Consider the following 25,889-nt stretch of genomic DNA (forward strand, 5'->3'; position numbering starts at 1 on the left):
GTGCAGGAGGAGAAGAATTCCCAGCATGGGGTAAATCGTACAACCAATATAAGGTAAAGATTTGAATACACATGTAACTATGAGAGTCACATTAGAAAGTCATCGAAGAACAACTCTCAGGACAGAGACCCAGGCGGGCTTTGAAGACATGAGCAGGGAGCAGTCATGAAACCGATCATGAGACCACACTTTCTGTCACTCAGACAACTTCAAAGGCAATTATCAATTATCTTGTGACATGTATGTGGATAAGTCACCCACAACTAATGACAATTTGACTTCACGATAATGCCAAAGCTGTAGGCTTTCAGGAGGAACTTTACTGAGTAATTTCATCTTTTCCTGGGCCAGCTATACCCTCTTCAATTCTCTCGGTCTGCTGGTGGCAACTGCAGTCAGCCATGTCCTCACAATGTGAAACAAGCCCCTCTCCACAGTGTGGTGAGGGTGGGATGCTCTAGGCAGGGATTTGCAGGAGTCGTGAGCATATTTTCAGCTTGGGATGTGTCTATTTGCACGTGACCTCACCATACCACTAGGAGCATCTGCGTGGTTTTGACGTTTAAATCTGGCCAGAACGTTGGAACGAAAACATTAGAGAGCAGCATTATTCACGAATGCTGTGACAGGATGGCTATTTATCAAAGGCTCTGTTCCCCTTTCCACAGTGTGGAGTTTCTGCTGTGGAAACAGATGTAGCTCAGCCAGGGGGACCTTTCTCAGCCTACGCACTGGTCTCACAGCGAGCCTAGTGTAAGCGAGGTTTCATTTTTAGATTTCACTTGCTAGAACGAGTGGGTGACAAAGCGCCACACTCCGCTTCTAAAGAAAGTTTTATTGGAAGACAGCCATACCCGTTTGTTTACTTGTTGCCATGGTTACACCCCCCTCCTTCAAGGGTGCGTGGAGTCTATAGTTTACTATCTGGTCCTTTAAGAAAAGGAGCCATCCTGCCTGGAGGATGGCGGGGGGGGGGGGATGGTGGAGGATGATAGGGCAGTCAGAGTAAGGAGTCTGAAATGGAGGACTCCTATTGGTGGAATGCTCTTCCTGGACTGTTAGAACAATAAACAAATGCCTTGACATACCAACCAATATCAAAATTGGTGTAGATACATAAGTAAAACCATAGCAATTTCTAAAAACAGAATCAGGAGAGGTGGCTTCCGGGAGTGTTGGGGCGATTCAGAAAGGAAGCAATACCATGTGACTTTGTCACAGGCAGAAACTGTCTGGGCATGTCACTGGTCACTGTCACTTCCCACCCTTTGCAAGCAATTTGCTCAGTATCTTCTTCAAATCATCCTTATGGGAGAACACCAAAGGCACCTGTCATATAGGAAGGTGGGTGACTAGAGACGGACAGCTAACAGAGAACCAGAGTGAAAACTTGTGTGCATCGAGCCCTGGCAATGCAAATAAACACAATGCAGACGGCATGACTTGCTGTGATCTTTATCAAACAGGGTCTTATTGTCCAGCCCAGTCTGGCCTCATGTTTGCTACCTCTGGCTCCTATGAAGACCTGTCAACCTATCAGTAATAATGGGATTCTGCTAAGCAAGAGACGCATGACTATTCGATAGCCTCAAACGTCATTATTTATTGTGCGTATATGAGTGATATAGGCTTTATATGCCATATACATAATTGTATACATAAAGTATGTGTTTCTCCTGTCCATTTAAAAAGAGTCACCCTGCTAGATCTATGTAGTAAAATTTTATTTTATTTATTTTTGTTTATCATCTGCCAAATTTTTATCAAATTGATATAATCTACCAATCTATATACATCTTGGCATTGTTAAATGACATACAAAAACTATTGAAATGGTAGTTTGCATGCATGGTTTTAGCATGCCATGGATTGTATAATACATAGGTTTTCAACTACTAGCCAGTGCACACAAATGGAGCAGGAAACACACTTCATGTGTAAACATAGACATTTCCACTTAAACAAGATGAACTGAGAAACGTATTGGGACTATTAAGAAAGTCTTCAAAGATGCTAAGAAAGGTAAATGTGCAAAATGTATGTTTCCCATGTCACAGGACCTGACTTATGACTTTGTTATGGGAACTAGAAGGATTAAATGAACGGAAAGGGACTTTGTGTTTCTGAGTTGGGAGGACCCACATGCTTTAAACACATGAATTCACTGTTAATTAAGCTCTAAAGGGGTTGCATTCCCAAGCAAATGTTGACAGGAGCAAAAGTAAACATGTGAAAAACTGTCCCTAAGTTTTATCTCTAGCATACTTCTGTAAGAAGCCAGGATACAATAGACAAAGACCAATGTGAAGAAGCTTGGGAAGCTAAATGTCGGAGTAAATTATAAAATCCATCACAAAATTCTAGACAAAGCAAAATGACATTTGCCTCTTCATCTAAGTCCTGACATCTTTGCCGAGGCACTTAGATTTCAAATGTGAAAACGAGGGACTTCATAGGTATAGTCGACGATGTAAAAAGTCTATATCCTTGATCTGGAAAATATTTTCAATGCAAACAAGTTTAGAAACTATGAAGAAAAAGATAAAAAGATGACAGAGAAACTTGGAAGCACTGTGTGTAAAATCAGGATGCACAGGCTGACAGGCTGGTAAAATGTCTGCCACACTAATGAAAGATGTGGGGTTGTTTGTTTGTTTGTTTGTTTGTTTCTGTATAAGTACGACATACACAGAGAGACACAGGCACCAGGAAGAACAAAGAAAAGGCTACCAGCTAGCAACGCATAATCTCAGGGGAAGGTGCAAAGTCAGTGTGAGGCAAAAGTGCAGATTAAAAATCTTTAGCCTCTAGTAGAGAAATAAGTGACAATTTTATAGTCATGGAATAGAATGTTCTAGAAATGATGAGAGCCGCTGGACGGCATTGTCCTACCCCTTTCCTGTCTGATGAAGCAGTGATGAGGAGCATGCACTCCTGAGAACTGTAGGTCACGTTCAAAGAAAGACATTCAGTGTGGAGGCAGCATGTGATGAGGACAGCCAGTCACTGGAAGAGGATCCAGTGACTCTCCTGGAGTCCCTATTTCCATAGTTACACATCCCCAAGGCAGCATCCACATTGTCTCTGAATGGATGGGTACGATCAAGTTGTAGACCAACTCAAGGGTAACTCACAATAAATACAGTTAGCGTATGATGTCCTGGCACATGCTTCTGATGACATATTGAGATACTTAAATATCTATTGGCAAATAGTATCTTTTAAGTGTCCCCAGGACACCTGTGGGTCTAACTGAAAAAGAAAATCCGTCTCTCCTCTCCCCTCTCCTCTGCTTACCCAGGTCCAACTTTGCTTAGACGAACTCTAAGCAAAGTATTTGCAGGCTGCTCGGATCCACCTGAGGTCAGTTGGTCAAACAGTCTAAGGAATGAACTAAGGTTTTGAGGAAACTAACCCGTGAGTGTATCATCTTGTCCACGAGTGTTTGACCTTGGATGTCACCTACGAATTGTCAGTTTCACATGTATCTTAATGTGAGCTTTGCTTGAGAAAGCCTGGACCTTGCCATCCCCGTCTCTACCACCGCACACAGCAGCCAAATGGCTATTTCTATTGTCCCAGGTCTCAACACAGTTCGCTCATTCATTAGTTTGGTTTGTAGATCTCACTTGGAGCCCAGATTGAGCTTGACATCATAGCAATCCTGTCTCAGCCTCTCAAGTGCTGGGATCATAGGTGTGGGCCATCATTGCTGACTCCTTCCCTGTCTTCCCTCCCACCTCTGCCTATTTAACAGGAAGTAGAAGATACTGGACCTCTGGGTATGGGGTATATGCTTGGGGGACAACCCATGTCATGGGTCTCCCAGTGGGATGCTCAGAACAAGGTTCCCAGATTGCCAGAGCTGTGGCTGCTTTGGCATGCACAAGTGTGGATGGGCATGCCTCCCTTTCCCCGACCCAAACTACCTTTTATAGCCTCTTTCACGGAAGAATCCATAGGCAGAATGTTCTTCTCCACCAGTTCCAAGGGCCCTGGGCGAAGAGCAATCTTCTCGTTGAGGTCATCTGCAAGGCGGGCTCTTTTCAGCTTCATCTGAGCAGTTGGAATGGATCTTTCTGCCGTGGAGGCTGCAAGGTTGAAACAGACAGGATCCGTTTTAGAACTCGATGTCATTTTGTTTGGTTTGGTTTTCTGGCTGCTGGTTACAAAACACTGTGTCACACCATGCTCTACCATTTTGATAATTTTTCAATGCGAGCATCATCACTTCACAGGGATTAGCACCAGAGAGCAGACACTTCCAAATATAGGCAAATGAAGATGCACAGGAAAACTGGAGAAACTCGCCTTGAGAGGATTTTTTTTTTAAATGTTATTTGGCAATTTTGTAAGCAAGCAGTCCATGGGTCCCTGTGGCTTGCTTGACCTTAGGTTCCTAGCTTTTGAGAGCAACTGGCACAGGCTGGGAATGCAGCAAACAAGATCTCCTGGTAATAGTGTGTGTGTGTGTGTGTGTGTGTGTGTGTGTGTGTGTGTGTGTGTGTGTGACCTTCTAGTGGTTTTAGCTTTGTCAGTATTGTGATACTAAGAGGCAAATGTTCAGATCTGTTGTAAAAGGTGAGAGAGAGAGAGAGAGAGAGAGAGAGAGAGAGAGAGATCCTTTGAAGTTGTATCTCTCCATTCCAAATCCTCCTTACAGTCAACCACTAGTCCCTTCTGCCCTCAGGGCACACTCTGCTCACCTTCGCTGTATGTTTTCAATTTTCTGGCCCCACCTGAATGCAAAACTCAGGAGAGAGAGAGAGAGAGAGAGAGAGAGAGAGAGAGAGAGAGAGAGAGAGAGAGAGAGACAGAGACAGAGAGAGACAGAGAGAGACAGAGAGAGACAGAGAGAGACAGAGAGAGACAGAGAGAGAGAGAGAGACAGAGAGAGACAGAGAGACATAGGCAGAGAGAGACTAGTGGGTCTTTGCTACTTCAGGGAGCTAACTCCTAATTTCTGTTTGGGAGACTAGAAGGCTCCATGGAAGAGACAACTTACAGAATGAAGGGCTGCTGGACTGTAGCACCTCTGTGCACCCCAGTATCATACATGCCAAGGGTGTGCGTGAGAAAATAAAATGAGCTGGAAACTCCGCACCAGGCGTCTGCCTTCCCAAGTTGTTTGTTTTTATTATTAGATCTATACTTTTTCTTCCCAGAGCTGGACCGTGAATGCACATATTTACATGTTTAGTTTGAGTTCCCAGAATTTTGTCTATAAATACTGCTTTTCTTTCCTGCTGTTTTGACTAAACACCCTCTAAGCTTTTTCTTATTAAATCATTATTCCTCCAAGCCCTTGCTCTGGTTGCTATGTGATATTACACTCAGCAGAAGATCCCCCAATTTACTTGGGGGATCACCGATTGCTGAATTTATTTTTTAACCAACTTCAATATTTCCCCTCCAAATAACTCTCTGTTAAACACCATTGTATACAAACCTTTACAAGCTCAAGACACATAGTCAAGGCGTTCGACACACTCTGCCAAACTGCCCTGTAGCAACACCGACCCGGCAGCACCCCACCAGCCGGGTGCAAATGCCTGCATCCCATGCATTCTGGTCACACGCAATATTTATTTTTATTTGCTAACTCAACCACAGAAAGGTCTGTATCTCATTTGAAATGGCGTCTCTCCTGCTATTTGTATAGCTGTAATTTTGTGCTGACACAGCACCGGTTCCCAGGTTCTTCAGAGATGTCACTGTGAAGAAGGTAAAAATTTTGTCACGTATGCCTGAGCGCCCTTAGAACTCTTCACGGCCTTTCCTCTGCGTTGTGCGCCATCTGCTACTTTCTGTCTTACAGCATCTCGCTTAATCCACGGTTGGAGAGAAAGTCAGTAAGCCAGCAAAGTCAGAGATGATGCTGACCAATGGGGAAAGGCTTGCAACTTCCACTCTATCTCGGGGCCTTTCTTGTCTTGGAAAGCTGCATCCAGTCTTGGAAGGAAATATGCGTTCTGGCGCGAGCACGCTGCTGCTGGGTGCATGCTGGGTCCACCTTAAATGCTCTTCCTTCTTCCTGAACTTGCTCCCTGCTTCCTATGCAAAGGTCCTTGCTTTCCCTTCTCCAGGCCATTCTGAGTCAGATGTCTCCCTTCCATGGCCTCCCCTGCACTTTGAGAATATCATGCACTTTCTCTCTCGTGCTGGGTTCTGAATGCTGATTCTTGTGCCTACCTCCTCTGCTACCCTGGGAAGTTCTCTAAGGGTAGAAACCCGTGCCTTACTCATCTCAGAACTCACACAATCAGCCAGCCATCACCAGCGCAGCGCTTTCTCACCGAGCAAATATTTCACAGAAAATGTCAGAGCAGAGGCTGAACATCTCTGAAGCTGGGCCCCTGTGGTCTGTGGGTCCTACTGCAGGAATGGCATCTCCTTCCCTCAGGTGTCAGGCGATGGTGACAACTAGGTGTTTGCTTTGTTTCCCCTTCCTGAACATGGTGACAGCACCCAGGATAGGACTGCATGGATCAGCATTGATTTTCCTGCGATCCTTATTTCCTGCACACTAGAACATAAAGCCATCCACAGGGCAGAATCATACCGCTCCTTAACGACAATAGGAACAGCTAGACGATACCTCTCGTGTCTACAAAGGACACTGTATGTGTGCTCTGTGGAGTTATGGAATCGCCTGGCCTTAGAGCGGTGGTTCTCAACCTGTGGGTGTTAGATCTCCTGTATATTAGATATTTACATTATGATTCGGAACAGCAAAATTACAGTTATAAAGTAGCAATGAAATAACTTTATGGTTGGGTGGGGGGCACACCACAGCATGAGGAACTGTATTAAACGATCACAGCATCAGGAAGGTTGAGAACCACTGCCGTAGAGTCAGGTAGGAATGGCACGGGTGAGTCTGGAGCCCAAATTTTGAGAACGGCTGGATGGCTGCTCAAAATGGCCTGATGAAAAGCTGGGGTGTGTGCATGAATGCTTGTGTGCAGTGTGTGTGTGTTTTAGAAAGATTTTTATTTTATTTCATTAATTTATTTTTGGAGATGCTTTTTTGTTTTTGTTGTTGTTTGTTTGTTTGTTTGTTTGTTTGTTTGAGACAGGGTTTCTCTGTGTAACCCTGGCTATCCTGAAACTCACTCTGTAGAACAGGGTGGTCTCAAAATCAGAGCTCCATCTGACTCTGTCCCGAATGTTAGGGCTAAAGGTTTGTGCCTCCACGGCCCAGCTTGGGAGAGGTTTTTTAAGGGGCTTAGCCAGTACAGAGACACGGAAATACAAAAATGACCTCCCACTAGGCAGGTCCTACTTGATGACTTATGCAGCCTTACCTTGGAGAATGTGCATATTAACCAGGCTGGCACGGTCCGACCTGTTTCTGACCTTGCGCCTCAGAGAGTCTTCAGTCTGTGGAACAACCACACAGAGAATCGAGCTAGTTTTAACTTTCAAAAATTCTCAGTTTCTCTCAAAGAGAAAACTGTACTCATTGAACGACAAGTGGAAAGTACCCCTTTCTCCCACGTTTCCACAAAGAAACAAAGACTCTTAGTATGGGAAAGAACGGCAGAGGGGTGAAAAGCTTGGGCCCAAGACGATGTCTGTAAACACAATGGCATTCTAGGTCTGGAGATGTTTTACTAGAATTGACCTCATTGCCTCTTAGAATCGTCTCTAAAGCAGCCGAGATCAGAGATGAAATATTATAAACATGCTCTCCGATCTGACTCCATATAACCCTGGCCTCTGACTTGGCAAAGTGTGAACCCTGCAAATTCCGGCTTTGGGAGGCACTTGGGGAGGGATGGTTTGCCACATGTCTGTCACGGAGGAGCTGTCTAAAGGGATGAGAGGCCTCGGATTCCTACGCCCAGGTTTTTCTCCCTCCCTATTCATGGTCTTCCATGACTGACAAGTATGTTGTTCACTATTCTGCAGCGCGAGGCACCACAGCCACTCACAAGCAACCTGGAAGAACTGCACAGCCTTGCTCTTCCCCTCTATCCACAGCCTGGCTACAAGGCTGCAAGCGGCGACAGGCCAGAAAAGACACCAGTGTGTCTTTCCCAGCTTTCTGGGGGTGCAGACGGCTCCTACGTCACGTTTATACCACTGAGAACAGCAGGTATAGAAACCTATTTATTATAAAGGTGCCTAACGAGTATGTCAACTTTCCCTTTAAGTGAAACAAAAAAAATGAAACAACCTGTTGCCTAAGTGAGAAGATTAATGAACATCATTCTTGTGTTGCTTCAAATAAACCTCATCCCCAGACTTCACCTTCCTAATGAATACACGTATGAGAAACTGACTCTTGCTAGGAACAACTGTACCGAAAGATAAATCAGTGAGAAGACCAACTTTCCTTCTCCTCTTAAGGATGTTTGACCTCTAGTATATTGTAGAGAGAGTATCTTGTGCATTGTCAATAAAAAGCCTATGGTTTATGGCTTAGGCAGGAAATAGAAAGTAGGACATTGGGGAACATAAAATGTTCTGGAATGGAGACAGCTGAGGGAAGATTCACCCAGGAAGATGTAAGGAGATAGACACTTGGTAACCTGAGCAGAGGTAACCAGCCACGTGTCAGAATGTAGGCTAAAGTAAATGGGTCCTCTAAAGTTAGGATTCTAGTCAGAGGAGAGCCTAGCTATATGGCCAAGGTATTTGTAAATATATTTTGAATCTGAGTCTTATTTCTGAGAGCATGGGGCTGGAAGGAAGAACTGGAAAATAACTTCAACAGTCTATCTTTGGTAATTGTCCTCTGATACCAAATGGTTAAAAACACTTTTTCTTAAGGTGACAACTACGAGTCTTAAAGCTTAGACGTTAGATGTCATTTTCACACGTGTCTTTGGTTCATGGGACTGAGAGTCCGTATTGGTGTGAGGACAGGGACGTGGCCATTTGGAGATCACTGCACACACTCAGGCCTGCGTTTCAGCATTCATATCGACAGCCTGTCACCCCCTTTCAGAAAAGGCAGTTTGCAAAATTTACCTTGGCACTATCCAGTTTTTTCCTCGGGTCATGGAACTCAGTTGGACTTTTCAGGGCTGTAACAGAAAGATAAAGAGGTGAGTAGAGGCTGGCCGGAGGCACGGTCGGCACTGCAGGGCTGCTGTGTGCTTGCTGAGCTAGGCACAGTCTGGAAGTGATGGCCGCTATCAGACCACAAGCAACAAAGAAGAAAGGCCTGGAGGTCGCCAGCTGCCCAGAAGGCACACAAGACAGAGGAGGGCAGAACTCAGACCTAACCCAGGAGGAGCAGCAGAGGCAGGCTTTGCGACAGGAGGAGAGGTGGTGTAGGCAGGCCATGCCAAGTTCTGAGGAACCAGAGGGGCAGGGGATAGGGTGACACTAGTTTAGGGGAGATACTAAGTGAGGTAACTCACATCCTCATTGACTGTTCTGTGCCCTTAGTTCTAAAAGCATGGTAGATGACTGCAGTCTGAGGTGCCTGGGGCACTGAAGGAAGAGACTGTTCTTTGGATGTAGGATGTGGTTGACCATGAGCAGCTGGTCCAACGAGGGCGTTGAGTGAGAAGCAGAGATTCATATATGAGGACTAGGAGGTTACCACGAAATCTAATCCCAACCCTAAACGAGATGCAGAAACTGAGGTGCACAAAAATGGGTTGACGTGCGCGCGTGCGTGCATGTGTGCGTGTGTGCGTGTGTGTGTGTGTGTGTGTGTGTCCGTGTGCATACGTGCATATGTGCACGTGTGTCTGTACCCATAATTGCACGTTCAGTCCTGAAGATTGCATGGGAGGAAGCACAGCTCCCCTGTAACCTGGTGGAGGTTAAGCCTACATGATCTGCCTAAGTACCGTAGTGGTGCTATAGTAGGTTCTATGTAGGTGGCTGTTTGGGATGTTAACGAGTTATGCTCTATTAATTTCTCTGCCTCACTCCAACATTAACAATGTTGGCAGAAAGCCATGCCCAATCATCCCAGGTGGTTGCTTGATACGTAGTTTCGTTGACATTATTTCTTCTCACTTTGACTGGAGCTAGAGGCTTTTTTCTTAAAGGAAAATGAATGAATATTTAGCTTGAATATAACATTTCACCCTGACCTGGACGTTTTTTTCAGCTTCTGTTTGATTGTCAGTTTCAGTCGTAAAGTGGGCTTCCCAGCCATATTTTACTGTAGGCACGCCCTTTCTTCCTCGACTTTTCCTAGCCAAGTGATTCTGAGAAACAAGTGTTTATTACTATTGTGGTTATGCATTTCCTTCGACAGGAATCTGGGTACCCTTGTGAAGGAGGCTTGCCTTTTCTCACATTTGATCCCTGGAAATTTACATTGGGAATGTCTGGAGTGGCTCTCCCCTCACCAGGTTACTGGGTCACAGAGTCTACTTAGCCTTCTGAAGTGTGAGCTCTGCACCCATAGGTCTTTGCCTCTGTCCCCTCACCTAGTGTTCGTGGAATTAAGCATTATGCGTTAGGTATGGTTAAATTACTTTCATCAGCAGTAAAGGGACTGACTCTGAACTGATCTTTACTAATGGTCAGGAAGAATAACGTGTGTTTTTCCTGGAGGGTTTCCCCAAAGGGCACAGGATGACAGCCTTCTGCTATTGCCCACATCGTAAGCGAGATGTGTTTGTCTTATAAAATTCATTTTGTTATTATTGAGTATGCATTTGTATGTGTGCGGTGCACGTGGGGACATGTATGAGGAGGCACAAGTGTGGAAGTCAGAAGGCAACTTTGTGGGTGGGTCTGCTCTCTCTCCACCTTGGTGTGAGTTCTGGGCATTAGACTCACGCTGTCAGATTTGTGAAGAAAATGCCAGTAGCCACTGTGCCTTTTGCTGGTCTTCTCAGTTGGTTCTAATTGGGTTTGAGACCTGAGAGGAATTTCCTGACTCTGCATCCTCGGGACTCTTCAGGTCTCACTCTTAGAGCCTGCCGCTTCCTTGAGAAACACTGACATCCCCCCCCCAACCCACCCCCAGCACTGGATTTTACAAAGCTACAATTCAGTACTATGTTGCTACCTCTCCTGAGGAGTGACTGACACAGTTGAAGTTTTCAGCTATGGTAGAAAGCTATGTTTGAGGTCTTGGGAAGAATACAAAGAGGTCTACATGCTGCCCCCATCAATAAATGCTCCCCTCAGAGTTTGCCGTGGGGGTTGGGTATGTTATGGGGCACTAGCTTGAGGTCACACTGTGGAAAGCTCCCCTGCAGTGGCCCTGGGGTTGAGATTTGCCTTCTTTGTGACTCCGGAGAATGTGGGCTCTAGCCATTTCCCCTCCAGGCCTCCAAAAATCGTAATGCTTCCCTCAGTTGGTTTTTTTTTTTTTTAAATACACAAAGGACCACTTTTGCTGCCAGCCCAAGGAGTATCAAATGGCAAAATTTCGTATTTAAAGGACAATGACATTTAAGATGGAAAAGGAATTTGGATTTCTAAATTAAAAAAATAAGTCCATGTGATTTCAAATTAGAATTGGACTATAAATCCAGTCAGCCACACATCTGACTTGTTCCCCCTGGAGGAAGATTAATCGTTCCTCGCAGGGGAATTCACGTTCTCGCCTCGGCGTTCAGTCGCAGGCTATTCCTATTTCTGTCCCTACAGCTCCAGCTAATTTGGGTCAGCTGTGTGGATAAACATTCGCCTAGATAAGAACAGGCCTCCTGCAGTCTCTCTGTTCCACTCTGACTTCAGAGGCCTCCAAAGAGATGCAGTGAGGAGGAGGCCGGGGATTCTGAGAGCTCATTTAAGGCCAAAGAGGGCTGTTTCGCACAAGGCGGGGCTCCGGTGTTGATGGACAGCCCAGGAGGCATGTCGCTGACTCTCCTCTAGGGAATCTCTCAGGGCCAGGCCCAAGGAGAACTCCTAGTACTTTATATTAACACCACTGACTAGAGAAAGAGGCAGATGCCAAGGGCTACATTGGGTCGTGCCTCAGTTTTACGTGCAGGCCCAGGGACTGGCCATTTCTAGCATCATTTGGGAGACTGTTAAGAGACAATCCAGACCTTCTACCTCTGAACCACAGCCTCTAAAGTTCTAGGGGTGAAAGCATAGAAACACGGTTTTGAACAAATCCTCCACACGATGTCGATGCCCAGCTTTAAGAACGTTGGTGGAGCTTGTAAAGCCAGGACAACCTCCCGTGGAGGGTCTGATGGAAACAGTGAGCTCTAGAGAGAAGCGCTGGATGGGGCTTGTCACTGACTGGTTTTCAGTACTGTACAAAATAAATAAATAAACGAAGGAAGTGGCAGAGTCAGCCCCAAGGATGCTCAGGTAAATAACACCACCTCTCTTGTCATTGCTGCCGGGAGTCATAGCAATGTAGGTTAAAAATGCTAGCTCCTGTGGAAAAGCATTTGATCATTTATTACTTGAAATTAGAGACATGAATTAATAATATTTAGTAGGGTATGTGTATGGATGTTTCACCTGCGTTTATGCCTGTACCATGTGTGTGCCTGGTTCTTGGAGAAGCCAGAAAAGGGTATTAAATTCCCTGGAACTGGAGCTATAGACGGTCGTGTGCTACCATATGGGTGCTGGGAATTGGACCTCGGTCCTCTGGTAGAGTAGCCCAATACGTCTTAGCTGCTGAGCCAATCTTCAGCCCTCTACTGGACGGTTCTCTATGGGAGGAGACAGAGTTATTTCATACATGAGACTGGAGATGCTGTGTGATCAAAGGTATCCTGGGTACCTGAGAATTTAGGAACTATTTAATTGAGACTTCTCCTTGATGGTATAACCTTGAGCTAATGGCTTTTGGCTCCCCACTTATGAAATGGACTTCATAGTGTTTACTCACTCTGCTTTGCTTGTAAGGCACAGCAGACCTTGAGTACGTGGTCCCCTTGAGCAACCAGGGTACAGGCTACGTGTAGATGATAACAACTTGGAAATTATTTTCTATGTATCTATCTGTCATCTATGTCTATTTCTATATCTCTCGAGGGAAACTGGGTAATAAACTGCTTAGTCTGTGCCCAAATTATCATCTTAAGTGTTTGAAAACAATGTATTTGCTCAGTGTACCTGGTGGCATTTAAGATCTGTCTTGCACATGTATAGAGTCTGACCCAACATGCAATACTTCGGAATTTCTCCCCTACTGGCTATAAAGACAAATTCAAAGCCAGTCTCTAAGTAGACTGGGTTTCTACTTTTTTAAGAAACAGGCAACTGGGAAACTGAAGGAGGGATACAGGAAGAAGGAGAAGTCAGAATTGATCCAGCTTTGCATGACAGTTCAGGGTGCCTTTCCCTAGTTCTGGGGTGGGGCAGAGAGATGTTAGGGAGAAAGGAAGAGGCAGACAGATTAATCCCCTCGTGCCGTGTTCTGCTCAGGCAGCCAGTCGTGTGTGGTAGGTGATGTGGGGGAGAAGCCAAATCAGCTGATGCACTGAGGAAAGGCAGAGGTTCTATTCAGCGAATGTCTCAAAAACTATGGTGAGGCTGCGTGGGGAGTGGACGTGGGGATGGCCCGTCCTTCTTCTGGCTATTCGGGAGTGCCACAGAGTTCAGGGGTTTACCAAGGCTTTGCAGTAAGTATGTGGCTGATGTAGCTTGGATTAGTCTGCAAAACAAATAAAGGCAGCACCATTCATAGACAGCTCCTCGTATTCTCGAAATTCATTTATATTGATCAGATCATTGGACTAAAGCTGCCCAGAAATCCCACTCTAGGCAGAGGTGGCTTTATCTGAAACCGTGAACACAGAATGACCTCTCTGGTCCCCAGGTCCTTTAAAACCCATTCCAGTTCCTTTCCTTTTCTCTTCCATCCCAGGAAGATAACTGTATTCCTGTACGTTCTGAGCTTGCTCCCTATTACATGCTCTTTAGTATCGGAGGAAGAGGGAACACTGGGATTCCTCCTTCAAATCCCCAGGTACCCACATTCCTCATGGGTCCTATACTTTCCCCAAGTTATCAATAGAAACAGTTAAATGGGGGCTACTTGGAGCTCCTTATAGCCTGCAAGTCCACTGACACAGACTGTGTCTGATTCCCATGTGTATGCCCTACATGTAGCCTTACTCCTAATAGATGCTCATAGCTCTATGAATGTTTTAATGTATCTAGTTTGAAGGCTGAGAATCTTTTATCTGAGGGCTTTTGAAGGGGTCAGAACAAGATGGAGTCATTGAAGCCATTGAATCAAAGACTGGAGCAAGTCCAAGTCAGACCAAAGCCTAGCACAGAGGTGAGAGTAGCACACAGAAACTCCATATCTAGTACGGGAGTGATTGGCAACTGGTAGCTGCTGGGAGTGGAGAGACAGTTCTCTCTAAGACTGTAGCCCCTTACCCATTCAAGAATGTTTGAGCATTGCAAATTGGTCTTTATGGGTCTAGATAAAACAACATGAAGTTGGTTGGCTAGAGAAGCTGGGGGTGTTTCTGGGAAGAGTTAGAGGAGGGAGAGTGATTATAAACAAAACCTTTAATGCGCCTATCAAAGGAATAATAAAATGTTTAAAAATAAAAGGTATCTGCCATGGGTGAGTGATTCTCAGCTCGAGAAGTACAGGGAAGAAATAGATATGAAAACAATGGGTATCCTTGATGTTTCCAAGGAAACAGGGACCCTGATCTTGAGCCTGCAGTCCAGTGAAGACATTCTTCCAAACCCAAACTTCCATTATTTAAGTTGTTCTAAAGTTGCATATCGACCTAAGAAGACATCTGTCTTCACTTTTGTTCAAAAGGTGATGTGTTTAATTTCATTCAAAGCACCAGAAAAGCTAGAAACCTAAATTCATACAAACAGGGACAAAGTGGATGCTTTTTAAAGTGACTGGAGGGATTGAAAAATAAACCATGTTGTTGCTACTGGTGTGGACTGTTTGTTACTTAGCAGTGACCTCATAGCCTGCCTGCCCAATGCATAGCAATGAAAACGGAAGAAGAGAATTGAGCTCTGTTGAACTAGGTGGGCTAACCAACTGGAGTGTATACCTTAGTCCATTGGTGTCAGAGAGGAGAAACCTTAGAGTTTAATCATCACTTTGAGAAAAAGTGGGATCTGTCCAAGGCTAGGTAGTGGAGTTTGTCATTCAAACTTGGTCACAGTAATACATCTCATTGAGACCATTGATCATTTTCACATTTTCGCAGAGGGTCTTCACAGTACTCAGGATGGAAGCCAGGGTCTTTTGGGCACGAGAGGCGTCTACTCCGTCATGAGTTACACCTCAGCTTTCTACTTGAATATTTTTAGTCACAATGACTTAAGTTCTTACAATGTAAAGTGATTTCTCTTAAACATGTGAGGAAAAAGGTTTCTGTAGGGCCTGAGAATCACAGGTAGAAAGGGGGTCTAGTCTCTGTGGGCACTGGACATCACTGGTTCTGACCTCAAGTCTGCCATATTAAGAAAGGGTTGACATTTCTGCAGTTACCAGACTCTGGAGACAACCAAATATAAAAACCAAAGAAACAAACAAAACCAACCAATCAACCAACCAAAACAACAACCAAAACAAGAACAACAACAACAACAACCAACCAACCAACCCAACCAACCAACAAACAAACGAACAAAAACTCAGAAGAGATTCTGCCGAAGCATGGTAGGTGCTCCCCTTAACCATATATGTGACAATTTAGAGCAACCCACTAACTTGGCCATTGGTTTTATGTGTAGACAATTTATAGTAAGCTGTAAAGCTTTCAGAGAAAATTATAGCTACTTTGCATCACAAGCAAGGTAAGGTTTTACAAAATAATCTCATTTTCTAATACTTAAATTCTTGCAAGTTAAAGTGAGAGGGACCCTGGACAGCCTGGATCTGCTCTAGGACATCTGCAAACTCTTTCAGGCCTTCCCCTTCATCTTTATGAATGTTAACGAGGGGTAAGAATTTGATCACCTTGAGTGCGTCTCGAATGTCTGCTGAAGAAAACTCTGCTCTAGTGAAGAATCCTAGAGGCTTCTAAGGAAAACAAGGAGAGGCCCAGGGAGTGGGCACAGACTATCAACACTGTCTTGGCCAGCAGATATATATATATATATATATATATATATATATATATATATATATATAATGGTGGTTTTTCTTAAAATTGAAAGCCTTAGGGAGAAAATCACAGTATTAGCAGATCTCTTTGGGGACTGTTAACTTTTTGGTTTTTGTTTTCTCCCCCTTCCCTTCCTCTTCCTTTAAAACAAACAAACAAACAAATTCAAAACATTAAAATAATAGAATAAATTCTACTGTGGCAGACTGTGGGACCCCACTGAATCAGTTACTGTCACCTTTTCCCCTAGCATTCTGAGTCTCTCCAAGGGACCATCTTGCCCATTTTTGTGTGCTTCTCTGTGCCTGGCTCTGGACTCTGTACACAGTTAATAACAAAATGTGTTAAAGAAGACTGACTGCCAGAGACCCCAAGCCTCATGGGTTCTCTCTCCTCACCACCATTTGCCTTTAGGCACGTGCCTGCCCTTGGTGCACTCCATGGCAGCTTAGTGTCCTATTACGAGTCTGAGCCTGCCAGCAGGGGAAGAGGGCTGGCTTTTTCCTAGCTTTCTGAGGAAAGCTAAGAGGAACAGGTCCACCCACACAGGGTCTTCAGTTGTACCAGACACCTGAACATTGTTCTACATTAGGAGCTCTGTCCTTAGAAACTCTGGTTCCCAGGAGGTGGCTATAAACTATATCAACCCTTTATCTTTTGGTTAAGTTTCAAAGGCAATATTTCATTCTTTGCAGGACTTCCCGGACGCCCTGAAATTGTCTCAGTGACCCGATGGACTAGTCACAAATTCTCTGTAAGTGTTTTTAAAACATTTTGTTCATATCCACAATATTTCAGCCTGAAACTTTCGAGAAGAAAACATCACATCTCTGTTTTGTTCCTCCTCATGAAGAGATGCTTGACCTAACCCACCCAACACAAGAAGTGTGGTTTGAACTATATCCCCAAGGGTCATCGCTGTCTTTGCCTGCAATTGCTCACTCATTCTGTGGAGTCCAGCCTCAGCCTCAGCATTCAGGCATGGGCAGTGAATTTTCTTTTAAATCAGTGGTGACCTCAGACAGACTAAAAGGTTCAGGTGTGTGTGTGTGTGTGTGTGTGTGTGTGTGTGTGTGTGTGTGTGTGTTTGAGAAAGAGAGAGAGAGAGAGAGAGAGAGAGAGAGAGAGAGAGAGAGAGAGAGAGAGAGAGATTCATCTGCTTTTGCAAAAGCGAGGACAGGGAGACAGTGCTGAGCTTTGAGGGTTTGGACTTCTCTGCCATGACCAATCTCAGATCCCTGTCTTCCATCTTCCTCACTTCAGGGGTGCTGACCAGGCTAAAACACCAGACAGGAGCTTGCTGCCTTCTTCCCCAGCAGAACAGTGTTGCAGAAACAGTGTTGAGATTACAGGGCCATCTGTCCCTTCTGCGCTCTGGAAAAACCGCTAAAACGCTTTGATCCAAAGCTCCCTGCTGTTGACCATTTGCAGGCTTAGTTATTAAGAAGGCTACTTTTAAATTGCAGATGCAAAAGGCTTTGAGATTTTCAGTTCCAGGCTTTAGTATTCATCTGTAGTAATCACTGTCTGTCAACAATCTGAATGCTGTGTGTTCCACCCTGAAGCGTGGTGTGACAGTATTGCACAACCATCCGGATTTCTGCAGGTGTCATTATCAATAGTGACGTTTTTAATTCTATTTGGAGAGTTAATAGGACGTGGAAGGATTCGAACTGTGATTTAATGGGTCCAGAATACCTTTCCCTATACTTTACTAGATAACCAAGATTTAGTGTTAGTTGTTAGAAAATTTCAAATTGTCTCCTAAAACCAACGATAATCCTGTTTTGACCCACTTTGGGGGAAGTAGTTCAAAATATTGCTTATGTGCAAACAGTATTACAACTGGATCGTCAAGAAAGGAATTAGTTGACAATATTCAATTAATTGTGGACTTAAATAGCCAAACTCAAATCAAAAAGATAGACATACACACACACCAACACACACACACAGACACACACACACACACAGACACACACACACACACACACACACACACAGAGAGAGAGAGAGAGAGAGAGAGAGAGAGAGAGAGAGAGAGAGAGAGAGAGAGAGAGACTACATTTGGTACTTCTAGTAGAAGAGCCAGGGATGCCCATCATAAACTGAGTTGATCCTGAGAGTAAATCTACCATATTGGAATCCTAGGAATTACCTCTGTGTAGATGAAGAGAGTTGGGCAAAACATTATAGATTTTCACTGTATAGATTTCTGCAAATACAGATTCCGGGGGATCTTGAGTGAGAGATACACTGGCTTAGACTAATTGATCTCTAGTTACTTCCTATCTCCCAGATATCACAATGCTGACCAAATGAGGAAGAACTGTGGGTACTCACGTGGTATTAAGCCTTGGTTAGCCAGCTGCTCCTGGGTCCTTCTCTGTTGAAGCCGTAACTGTAAGACTTGGAAAAGGAAGCACAAGCTTGTGAGTTGGGCTAGAAGGAACACAGTCACAGGTTTTCATCATACCATCCTTCTGGTTTAATGTCCAGGACAGCTTTAAATGGTATTGTGAAGTACACTTTCATATCTGTGTCAGTCAAAGACAGGCATGAGAGGAGCAGGAAGCTGCTGGTGCTGCGACTCTCCAGAAGCTAGAATGCTGGGCTCCTTTGAAGAGACTGTACTTCCCCAGCACAGTATCTCCCTCTCTCCACTGCACTTTATGCTCTCTATGCTATTTGGGCGGTAGTCCATGATGTAAAAGGGGAGGTAAAACAAAGAAAACATCGGTCCTGAAGTCCCATTAGAACCCAGATCACATCTGTACCCCTTAATGGATGGGCACGGGGGCACGGTGCTTAATCTCCTGGATCTTCAGATTTCCCATTTGTTATAGGAGTCACACCTACCTGTCTGAGTTGCTACAAAGCCTGATAAAATAAATGCTTGCATACAGCTTAGTAGAGTGCCTGTCAGCAATGCTAATACTAGGAGAATCTGGAATTCTTATGGAAAGTTAAAGGTTATTGCAATTATGCTTCTCTTAGGAAAAAACATTATAAATTACCCAAACATTATATTATGTACATGCATTAGACATTCATGACACAAAGATTATACATAAAACATGGGCCTGTAACTGTTAACATTGAATAGTATGGGATTGTTACATATTGAGTAGAATAAATACAATTTTCTCCACTCTGTCCCCCAAACACATTCTGCTTTTAGAAATTCAGCTTTCCCCTAATGAATATTTTATTTTCTTAGGAAGATTCTGGTTTTCCATTATGATCCTTGGCTTAAGTTGTTGGGAATAAGTTTCTGTCACTGTGACAAATACCTGACATACACCCTGTGGAGAGGAAGGGCTTGTTTGGCTTGAACATTCAGAGGTTAAGTTGACAGTAATCATACACAGACAATTAAAACAGCAAATAAAAAAATTACTTGATAATTAAAAACAGTAAACACTGAACAAAGCACACATACACATACTGTACACATAGGCACACATACACCACACATGCATGCACACACATATACACACACACATCGCACACACATATACACACATACACACACATCACACATGCACATACACACATACCAAACACACACACATGTATACATGCATGTATCATAACGCACACATATACATGCCACACACATATTCACATACATGTGTATACACATGAACACACATATACACATGAACACACACACACACAACCCAAAAACCAGCAAACATTAAACATATTGCAGAGGGGACCAGAGCTTGGAGAAACAACTTGACTTCAGATTCCTACTCTGGAGGCTTAGACTTGAAAGTGGCTGTAGTGAGAATGTGACAGTTACAGATAACTAAAACTCCAGAAGCAAATCAAAGTGCAGGCTTCTGGTCAGAGGCATGAGGGGTGGTGGCCTGCTAAGTGCTGCCAGGGGGAGATGGAAAAATCAAGCAAGAGAACAGTAAGATTGGGGGCGGGGGATGGCAGCTAGCTCATGAGCATCCTAAGCCCCCAGTTTCACACTTACTCCTGTGGGTCCAATGGAACAGTCTCTCCACAGATGGGCAGGAGCCAGCTTCCATTGCCCCTCTGTGGCTTAATTGTCTACTACAATAAGGCAGAAAAATATGCAGATTCTGACAGACTTCAGGGTTCTAAGGTATATGGCTTGTCCAATGTCCGGGGAACCACTTAAGACTACTCTATACACAAAGAAACAAGTCATCTTAACCAATGCTAAGTGGAAAAGGCGAAGTAAAATAAACCCAGATGGTGATGTGGGCATGACCCTAGTATTGGGATTCCCAGACAAGGCTTTTAAAGGGGTGATTTTCAACCAGGTTCAATAAAGGTAAAGGAGCAATGGCCAAAAAGGATGGATAAGGTGAGCTACAGCCTTCGAGTAAAAGGAAACAAAGATCAGCAAATACCGAAGGGCCCAGTAGTTCGGAGGCACACCAAACTGAAGGAGAAAAACAGGGGGTTAAGTGAGCAGACTCTAAGGGGCGTGTCCAAACATCTGACTGAGGGATTAAGAGTGCCCCTGAAGGTTGAGCAGCAGAAGAAAGGGTAAGGGGTCATCGCCTCTAGGGAGGCAATGTCAACTTGAGTAGCCGGGCTTCTCATCAGAACTCCAGGAAGATGCAAGGAAGATTAAAACAAAACCCAGAAGCTCCCAGCCTGAGGAGAAGCACCCTGCCTGAAGGGAGGTGGGGTGGGTGATTCCCAAGAAAGGAAAATGGTGCAATCATCTGCTAGCTCATGCTGCTTCGAGAATTGATTATGGAAAGCAAGGCTGAAAAGAAACCTAGATCGTCAGGAGTAAGAATATTAGAAGCACTGGTGATCTAGATAAACACTTCAGATTTACCCCCTTTCTAGTCATTTAAAAAACCCATGACACGAGAGAGAAAGACTGAGCACTGCCTGGTGGGGTTCCCAAGGCACATGGATGTCTTGCAGCCCAGCTGTAGCACATAGCATCTCTGCTCTCCTTTGGGTCCTGAGCTTCCCACAAAGATCCTCAGGGCCAAGGTCAGGTCTGAGCTCTTGGGAAGAGGCAGGTAGTTAGAAAGTAGAGCCTAGTAAGGAAGTTAGGGCACCGGGGGTGTGACCTTGGACCAAGTATTGGGCCTCTGGTCCCTTCTGTTTTTTTCGTTTTCTGTTGTTTGAGATGTGTGTTCCCCACCCCTGCCACATTCCCCTGTTATGCTATGCTACCTTGATACAGGCTCGAGGCAACAGGGTCAATGGATCGTGCAGGGTCTAGGAAAGGAATGGACTCCAGCAAATTGTCTTCTGACCTTCACACGCATGCAAGACAAATAAAGGGCTCACCCCTCCCTCTCTGCATACATTCAAGACAAATAAATATAACTAAAGCATTTTAAAATGTGGTGTATTAGAGTTACGAAATGGACAGTCATTAGTAAGACATAGCAACATGAGTGGGCCATCTCTTAACATTTGATTAAGCTAGATGAAAAAATAAAAATCACCAGCAGCTCAGAGGGGTTGAACAGTGTGTGTGATCTTATCCGAATTGACTTACATCTTGACTTCGTTGCAGAGAGCCCCCCGGAAGAAGTGCATGACAGTCTTTTGAAGTGCATGCCGTACATCACAGAGTTACCCTGGGCAAGAGGCCTCACCAACCTCAGATGAGCTTAGCTCACTCACTGTGTGCTCTCTGATCAGACTGGGATTAATTAGCAATCAGGAGCAATATGTTACTAGGGAAAATATTTGGCTATACACTTTAAATAATTCACAGGCCAAGGGAAAACAAAGATCACAAGGAAAATTCAAAGTATTTTGATGTGCATAACCATCAGTAGAGGGTGTAATTTATGAAAAACAGCAACCACCGTGGTCAAAGGGGAACTTAGCTTGATAGGCTCATGTGGGAAAAGAAGAAGGGCTGAAGGTCAGTGACCTACGACTCTACCTTAAGATAGAACAAGGAGGATGCCCCAGATCATACAATAATATTAGAGATTAAAGAAGTGTGGTGGTTTGAATGAAAATGGCCCCATAGGCTCATGTATTTGCATGCTCAGTCCCTAGTTGGTAGCACTGCTGGGAAAGGACTAGGAGGCACTGCCTTGTTGGAGGAGGCCAGTCACTGGGAGTGGGCTTTGATGTTTTCAAAAGCCCATACCAGACTGTCTCACTGTCTTTCTGTCTCTGTCTCTGTGTCTCTGTCTCTCTCCCTCTCTCGCTCCCCATCCCCCACCTTGCATGTTCCCTGTGGATCAGGAGGTAAAGTTCCCAGCTACTGTTCTGCATGCTGTTTGCCCACTGCCCTGCTCCCTGCCATGGTAACAAAGGTCTAATTATTCCTCTGACACTGTAAGCAAGCCCTACAATTAAGGGCTTTTCTTATAGAACAGTTTCCTTGGTCAGGGCCTCCTGTCCAGGCAGTAGAACAATGACCTAGACAAGCAGAGATCTTTAAAAGAGAAAACAGATACAGAGTAGAGAAACCTAGCAAAGTTAAAAGCAGATCCCAAGTACAGTCTCATGAACTCAGCCAATGCCTGTCTAGGCTGGTGAAGAAAAGGGAAGCCGGGTAAAATGGACCTATAATGTTAGAAATAAGAAGTGGAATATAACTACATATCATAGACATTAGAAAGATGATAAGAAACTATCATTAAAGATTTGTGTTATAATTGTAGCAATTCAAAGAAATGAACAAATTTCTTGAAAACTACAAAACTGATATAAACAAAAATTCTGAATAACATTTTTTTAAAAATAAATCTTATTGATCATCAAAACCTCACCCACTCTGCATACTGAAAAACACCTCTTGGCCGACAGAATTTTGATGGTGGTTTTTTTTTTTTTTCAAATGTTGCTATAAGGATACATTATGTGAGGGGGTGGAGAGGTAACTTTGTAGTTAAGAGCACTTACTGCTCTTGTAAGACTCCTGAGTTTGCCTCCCAGAACAATATGGTGGCCTACAAACCATCTCTAACTCCAGTTCCTAGAGATATGCTGCCTTCCTCTTCTGACTTCTACATGCATATGGCAAACACACACACACACACACACACACACACACACACACACACACACACACACCAATTAAGTTAAATAGGAAATACATGTTTAACAAATTGATTATTTTCCAAGTTATCCACCAGATATTCATTCCTGCAACTAGAAATAAGAGTACTTTCTGCTCCTGTAGGGTCCCTGGGTTTTGATAATTTTGTCTTTTACTTTAAGCTAACAAAGAAGAGCATTGAGCGCTCTTCGCTAAGATCAGCATGTCTGAAGGCTGTTTCAGTTCTCTGAGCATTAAGTTATTCTGACCGGGACTGAGTTCACGGCAGACATTAGACTAGAAACAGAAGAGAAGAATCTAGAAAAGGAAGCAGCACGAGTTGGCCTGAAGGAGAGAAATACGGTTTACTCTCTAAAGACTGTTAGCGTGAGGTCTTCTGAGATCCTGAAGGAACTTGGGGGTTCCTTGATAGAAGGAACTAGAACAGCATATACACTCTTCCCTTGGGCATGGGCCATGGTGTACATCAGGTTCCCAAACACAGCAAAGGCCTTCAGACTTTAAAAGCACTAATGCAGAAATCTGAAAATTCAAGAATTCTGAGAACATGCATTAGAGTTATCATGGAGTTGATGGAGTAATTTGAAAAGTGTGATAAGCTTAATTTTAGACAATCTGAGTTTTGGAGGTCCCTGTAAATAAACAAGGCACCTTACTGCCACTTACAGGGCTTGAGAACGTTCAGAGGTCAAGTCTAGGACACTGACTTTGGGTATCATCTTGGAATAGGCTACAGCATGAACATTTTAGCTGAATTCCTAAAGTAACAGGGATGATTACCCATGGAAACAGATAATAAAAAGAGAATAGTGACAAAATTGCACTGTTTCAAAAGAAGCCAGGAGGGCAAATTGACACTATGCACCTGTTACGATGTGCAACATTGTGACAGCTGACACCATTGGTTCCCATTTGCCAAATAATTTGCAGGTCCTTTTTTAAACATTCATGAAGACTGGAAGCATTGACCAATTAAAACAGTATGTGACTGCCTACTGTGTGGCAGGACTGGGTCCTGTTAGCACACAGTGAATGAGACAGGTGGTTTCTAGGTTCCTGGCTTGAACACAGTAGTTGGAGATAAACTCAATTTCCCTGAATAGAAGACCATTTTATCGCCAATCCTTTTCTATTGTCCTTAATTTGAAGTATTCTTCCTCGAACAGACTGGTTTTGAAGAGTTTCGTAAAGGCTCTGAAACTACAAAGTTGGATGTGTGTGTGTGTGTGTGTGTGTGTGTGTGTGTGTGTGTGTGAGAGAGAGAGAGAGAGAGAGAGAGAGAGACAGAAAGAGACAGAGAGAGACAGAGAGACAGAGAGAGGGGAAAGGGGAGAAAGAGTGGGGGAAGGGGGAGAGGAAGGGAGAGGGAAGGGGAGAGGGAGAGGGAGAAGGGGAGAGAGAGAATAGTTCTGTTGATGGGTCTATGAATTTTGTCAGGTTTTTGAACCTCCTTGGAATCTTCAAATGTGACTAATCACTAAGTCAGACTTGACTCACATCTTCTGTGATCACTAGCATGCTCTCTACTGGTTGTGTCCATCAATGTTATTTGCATGCTCAATTTGCATAGGGTTGTTTTGTACAGTGTGCTACAGGGCTCCTCTCCTCCTCTCATCTGATGGTTCCTCCACCCACCCACTCTCAGTCTCTACACTGACTCCATCTCCACCAGTCTGTCTCTTCTGAAGCCTAATGGCAGACACAGCTTTGCCCCAGCTTTATGGCCATCTACCACGGGGATCGGGGAAGGCTCACTGAGGCTGTAACTCTAATTTATCACGAAACATTTAATTGTGTGGTTTGCAAACCTTACAACCTATGTTTACTAAACACTTTTCTGTGTTCACTGATTTGTAATGCCTTCTTCATTTGGGAAAGTGTTAACACCAACCATGATCTGCTTCTGGGAGTTAAACTCTAAGGTGAGCTGGTTTGGGTCATGTACCACATCTTCTTTTCAAGAGGCAAGAGTACTAAATATTTTCTGTTTTTAGGTGGTGAGCTAAGCCCTTACTTATTCCTGTAAATAACAGAATTGAGAGACAAGTCTATGTCGACACTGGAAAACAAAGGAATCTTAGCTCATAGGAACTAACCGATGGAATATAAAGAGGAGGAGGAGGAGGAGGAGGAGGAGGAGGAGGAGGAGGAGGAGGAGGAGGAGGAGGAGGAGAAGCAAAGAATCAAAAGAAAGCCGTGGGCTCAGGCTCCTCTACTGTAAAGATGGATCTGACTAGGGCTAACAGGGCAGCCAGTTGAGGTACTAGAGAAGGTCAGCCTTTACTATGGAGTATGCTCCTGTTCGCATCATTTAAAGGGTTGGGCACAAGGGCTGGAACCATCCATACAGTTGTGAGGATCACGTTTGATACCTTGGGAGACACGGCTGGGCCCCAGATTATTACCAATGCCCTATGGAATCATGAATCCTTCATCGCCCACTCACACCTTTCTAGTGGCTTTTCCTGTTTCACGTTATAATCCCCTCCCCCAAGCTTCAAAATGAGTCCCACGGACTGTGCCTTTCCTCTGCATGCTATACTTGCCTGTGCCCATGACATTCTAACGCAAATGGAGGGCGCGATGGGAGTGTATGGCTGAGGACGGCCCAATCTGGAGGAGCGTCAAAGGAAAAGGAAAGAATCATACAGACGGACAGAAGCATCGCTGGAAGAGTCCTCCAGAGACACACAAGAGGACTCCCATCAACAGAACGATGATAGGCCAATTACCTCACGACCACAGGGTGGCTCCTGTCAGTAACTCAGAGAGCAAGTGGTGGCAAGGGGAAGAGGGGGCTCAGGCATGGCTACTGTGAAATTGGGCAGCTGCTGTAGAAAACATCAAAGCCT

At 44.4% G+C, this 25,889-nt stretch overlaps 1 protein-coding gene across 1 annotated transcript in view; it reads right to left on the reverse strand.

The window, feature by feature from the left end:
• Positions 1 to 18,399, reverse strand: part of Myocd (myocardin) — a 53,228-nt gene extending 34,829 nt beyond the window's left edge. The window contains 4 exon segments of the mRNA XM_032913648.1: positions 3,930 to 4,091; positions 7,308 to 7,383; positions 8,980 to 9,035; positions 18,342 to 18,399. Coding sequence (XP_032769539.1) covers positions 3,930 to 4,091; positions 7,308 to 7,323 — 178 coding nt within the window. The 5' untranslated portion in view covers positions 7,324 to 7,383; positions 8,980 to 9,035; positions 18,342 to 18,399.
• Between the last annotated feature and the right edge of the window lie 7,490 nt (positions 18,400 to 25,889).

This window comes from Rattus rattus, chromosome 9 (genome assembly GCF_011064425.1).
Source record: "Rattus rattus isolate New Zealand chromosome 9, Rrattus_CSIRO_v1, whole genome shotgun sequence".
In the NCBI taxonomy this organism is placed as follows: domain Eukaryota; kingdom Metazoa; phylum Chordata; class Mammalia; order Rodentia; family Muridae; genus Rattus; species Rattus rattus.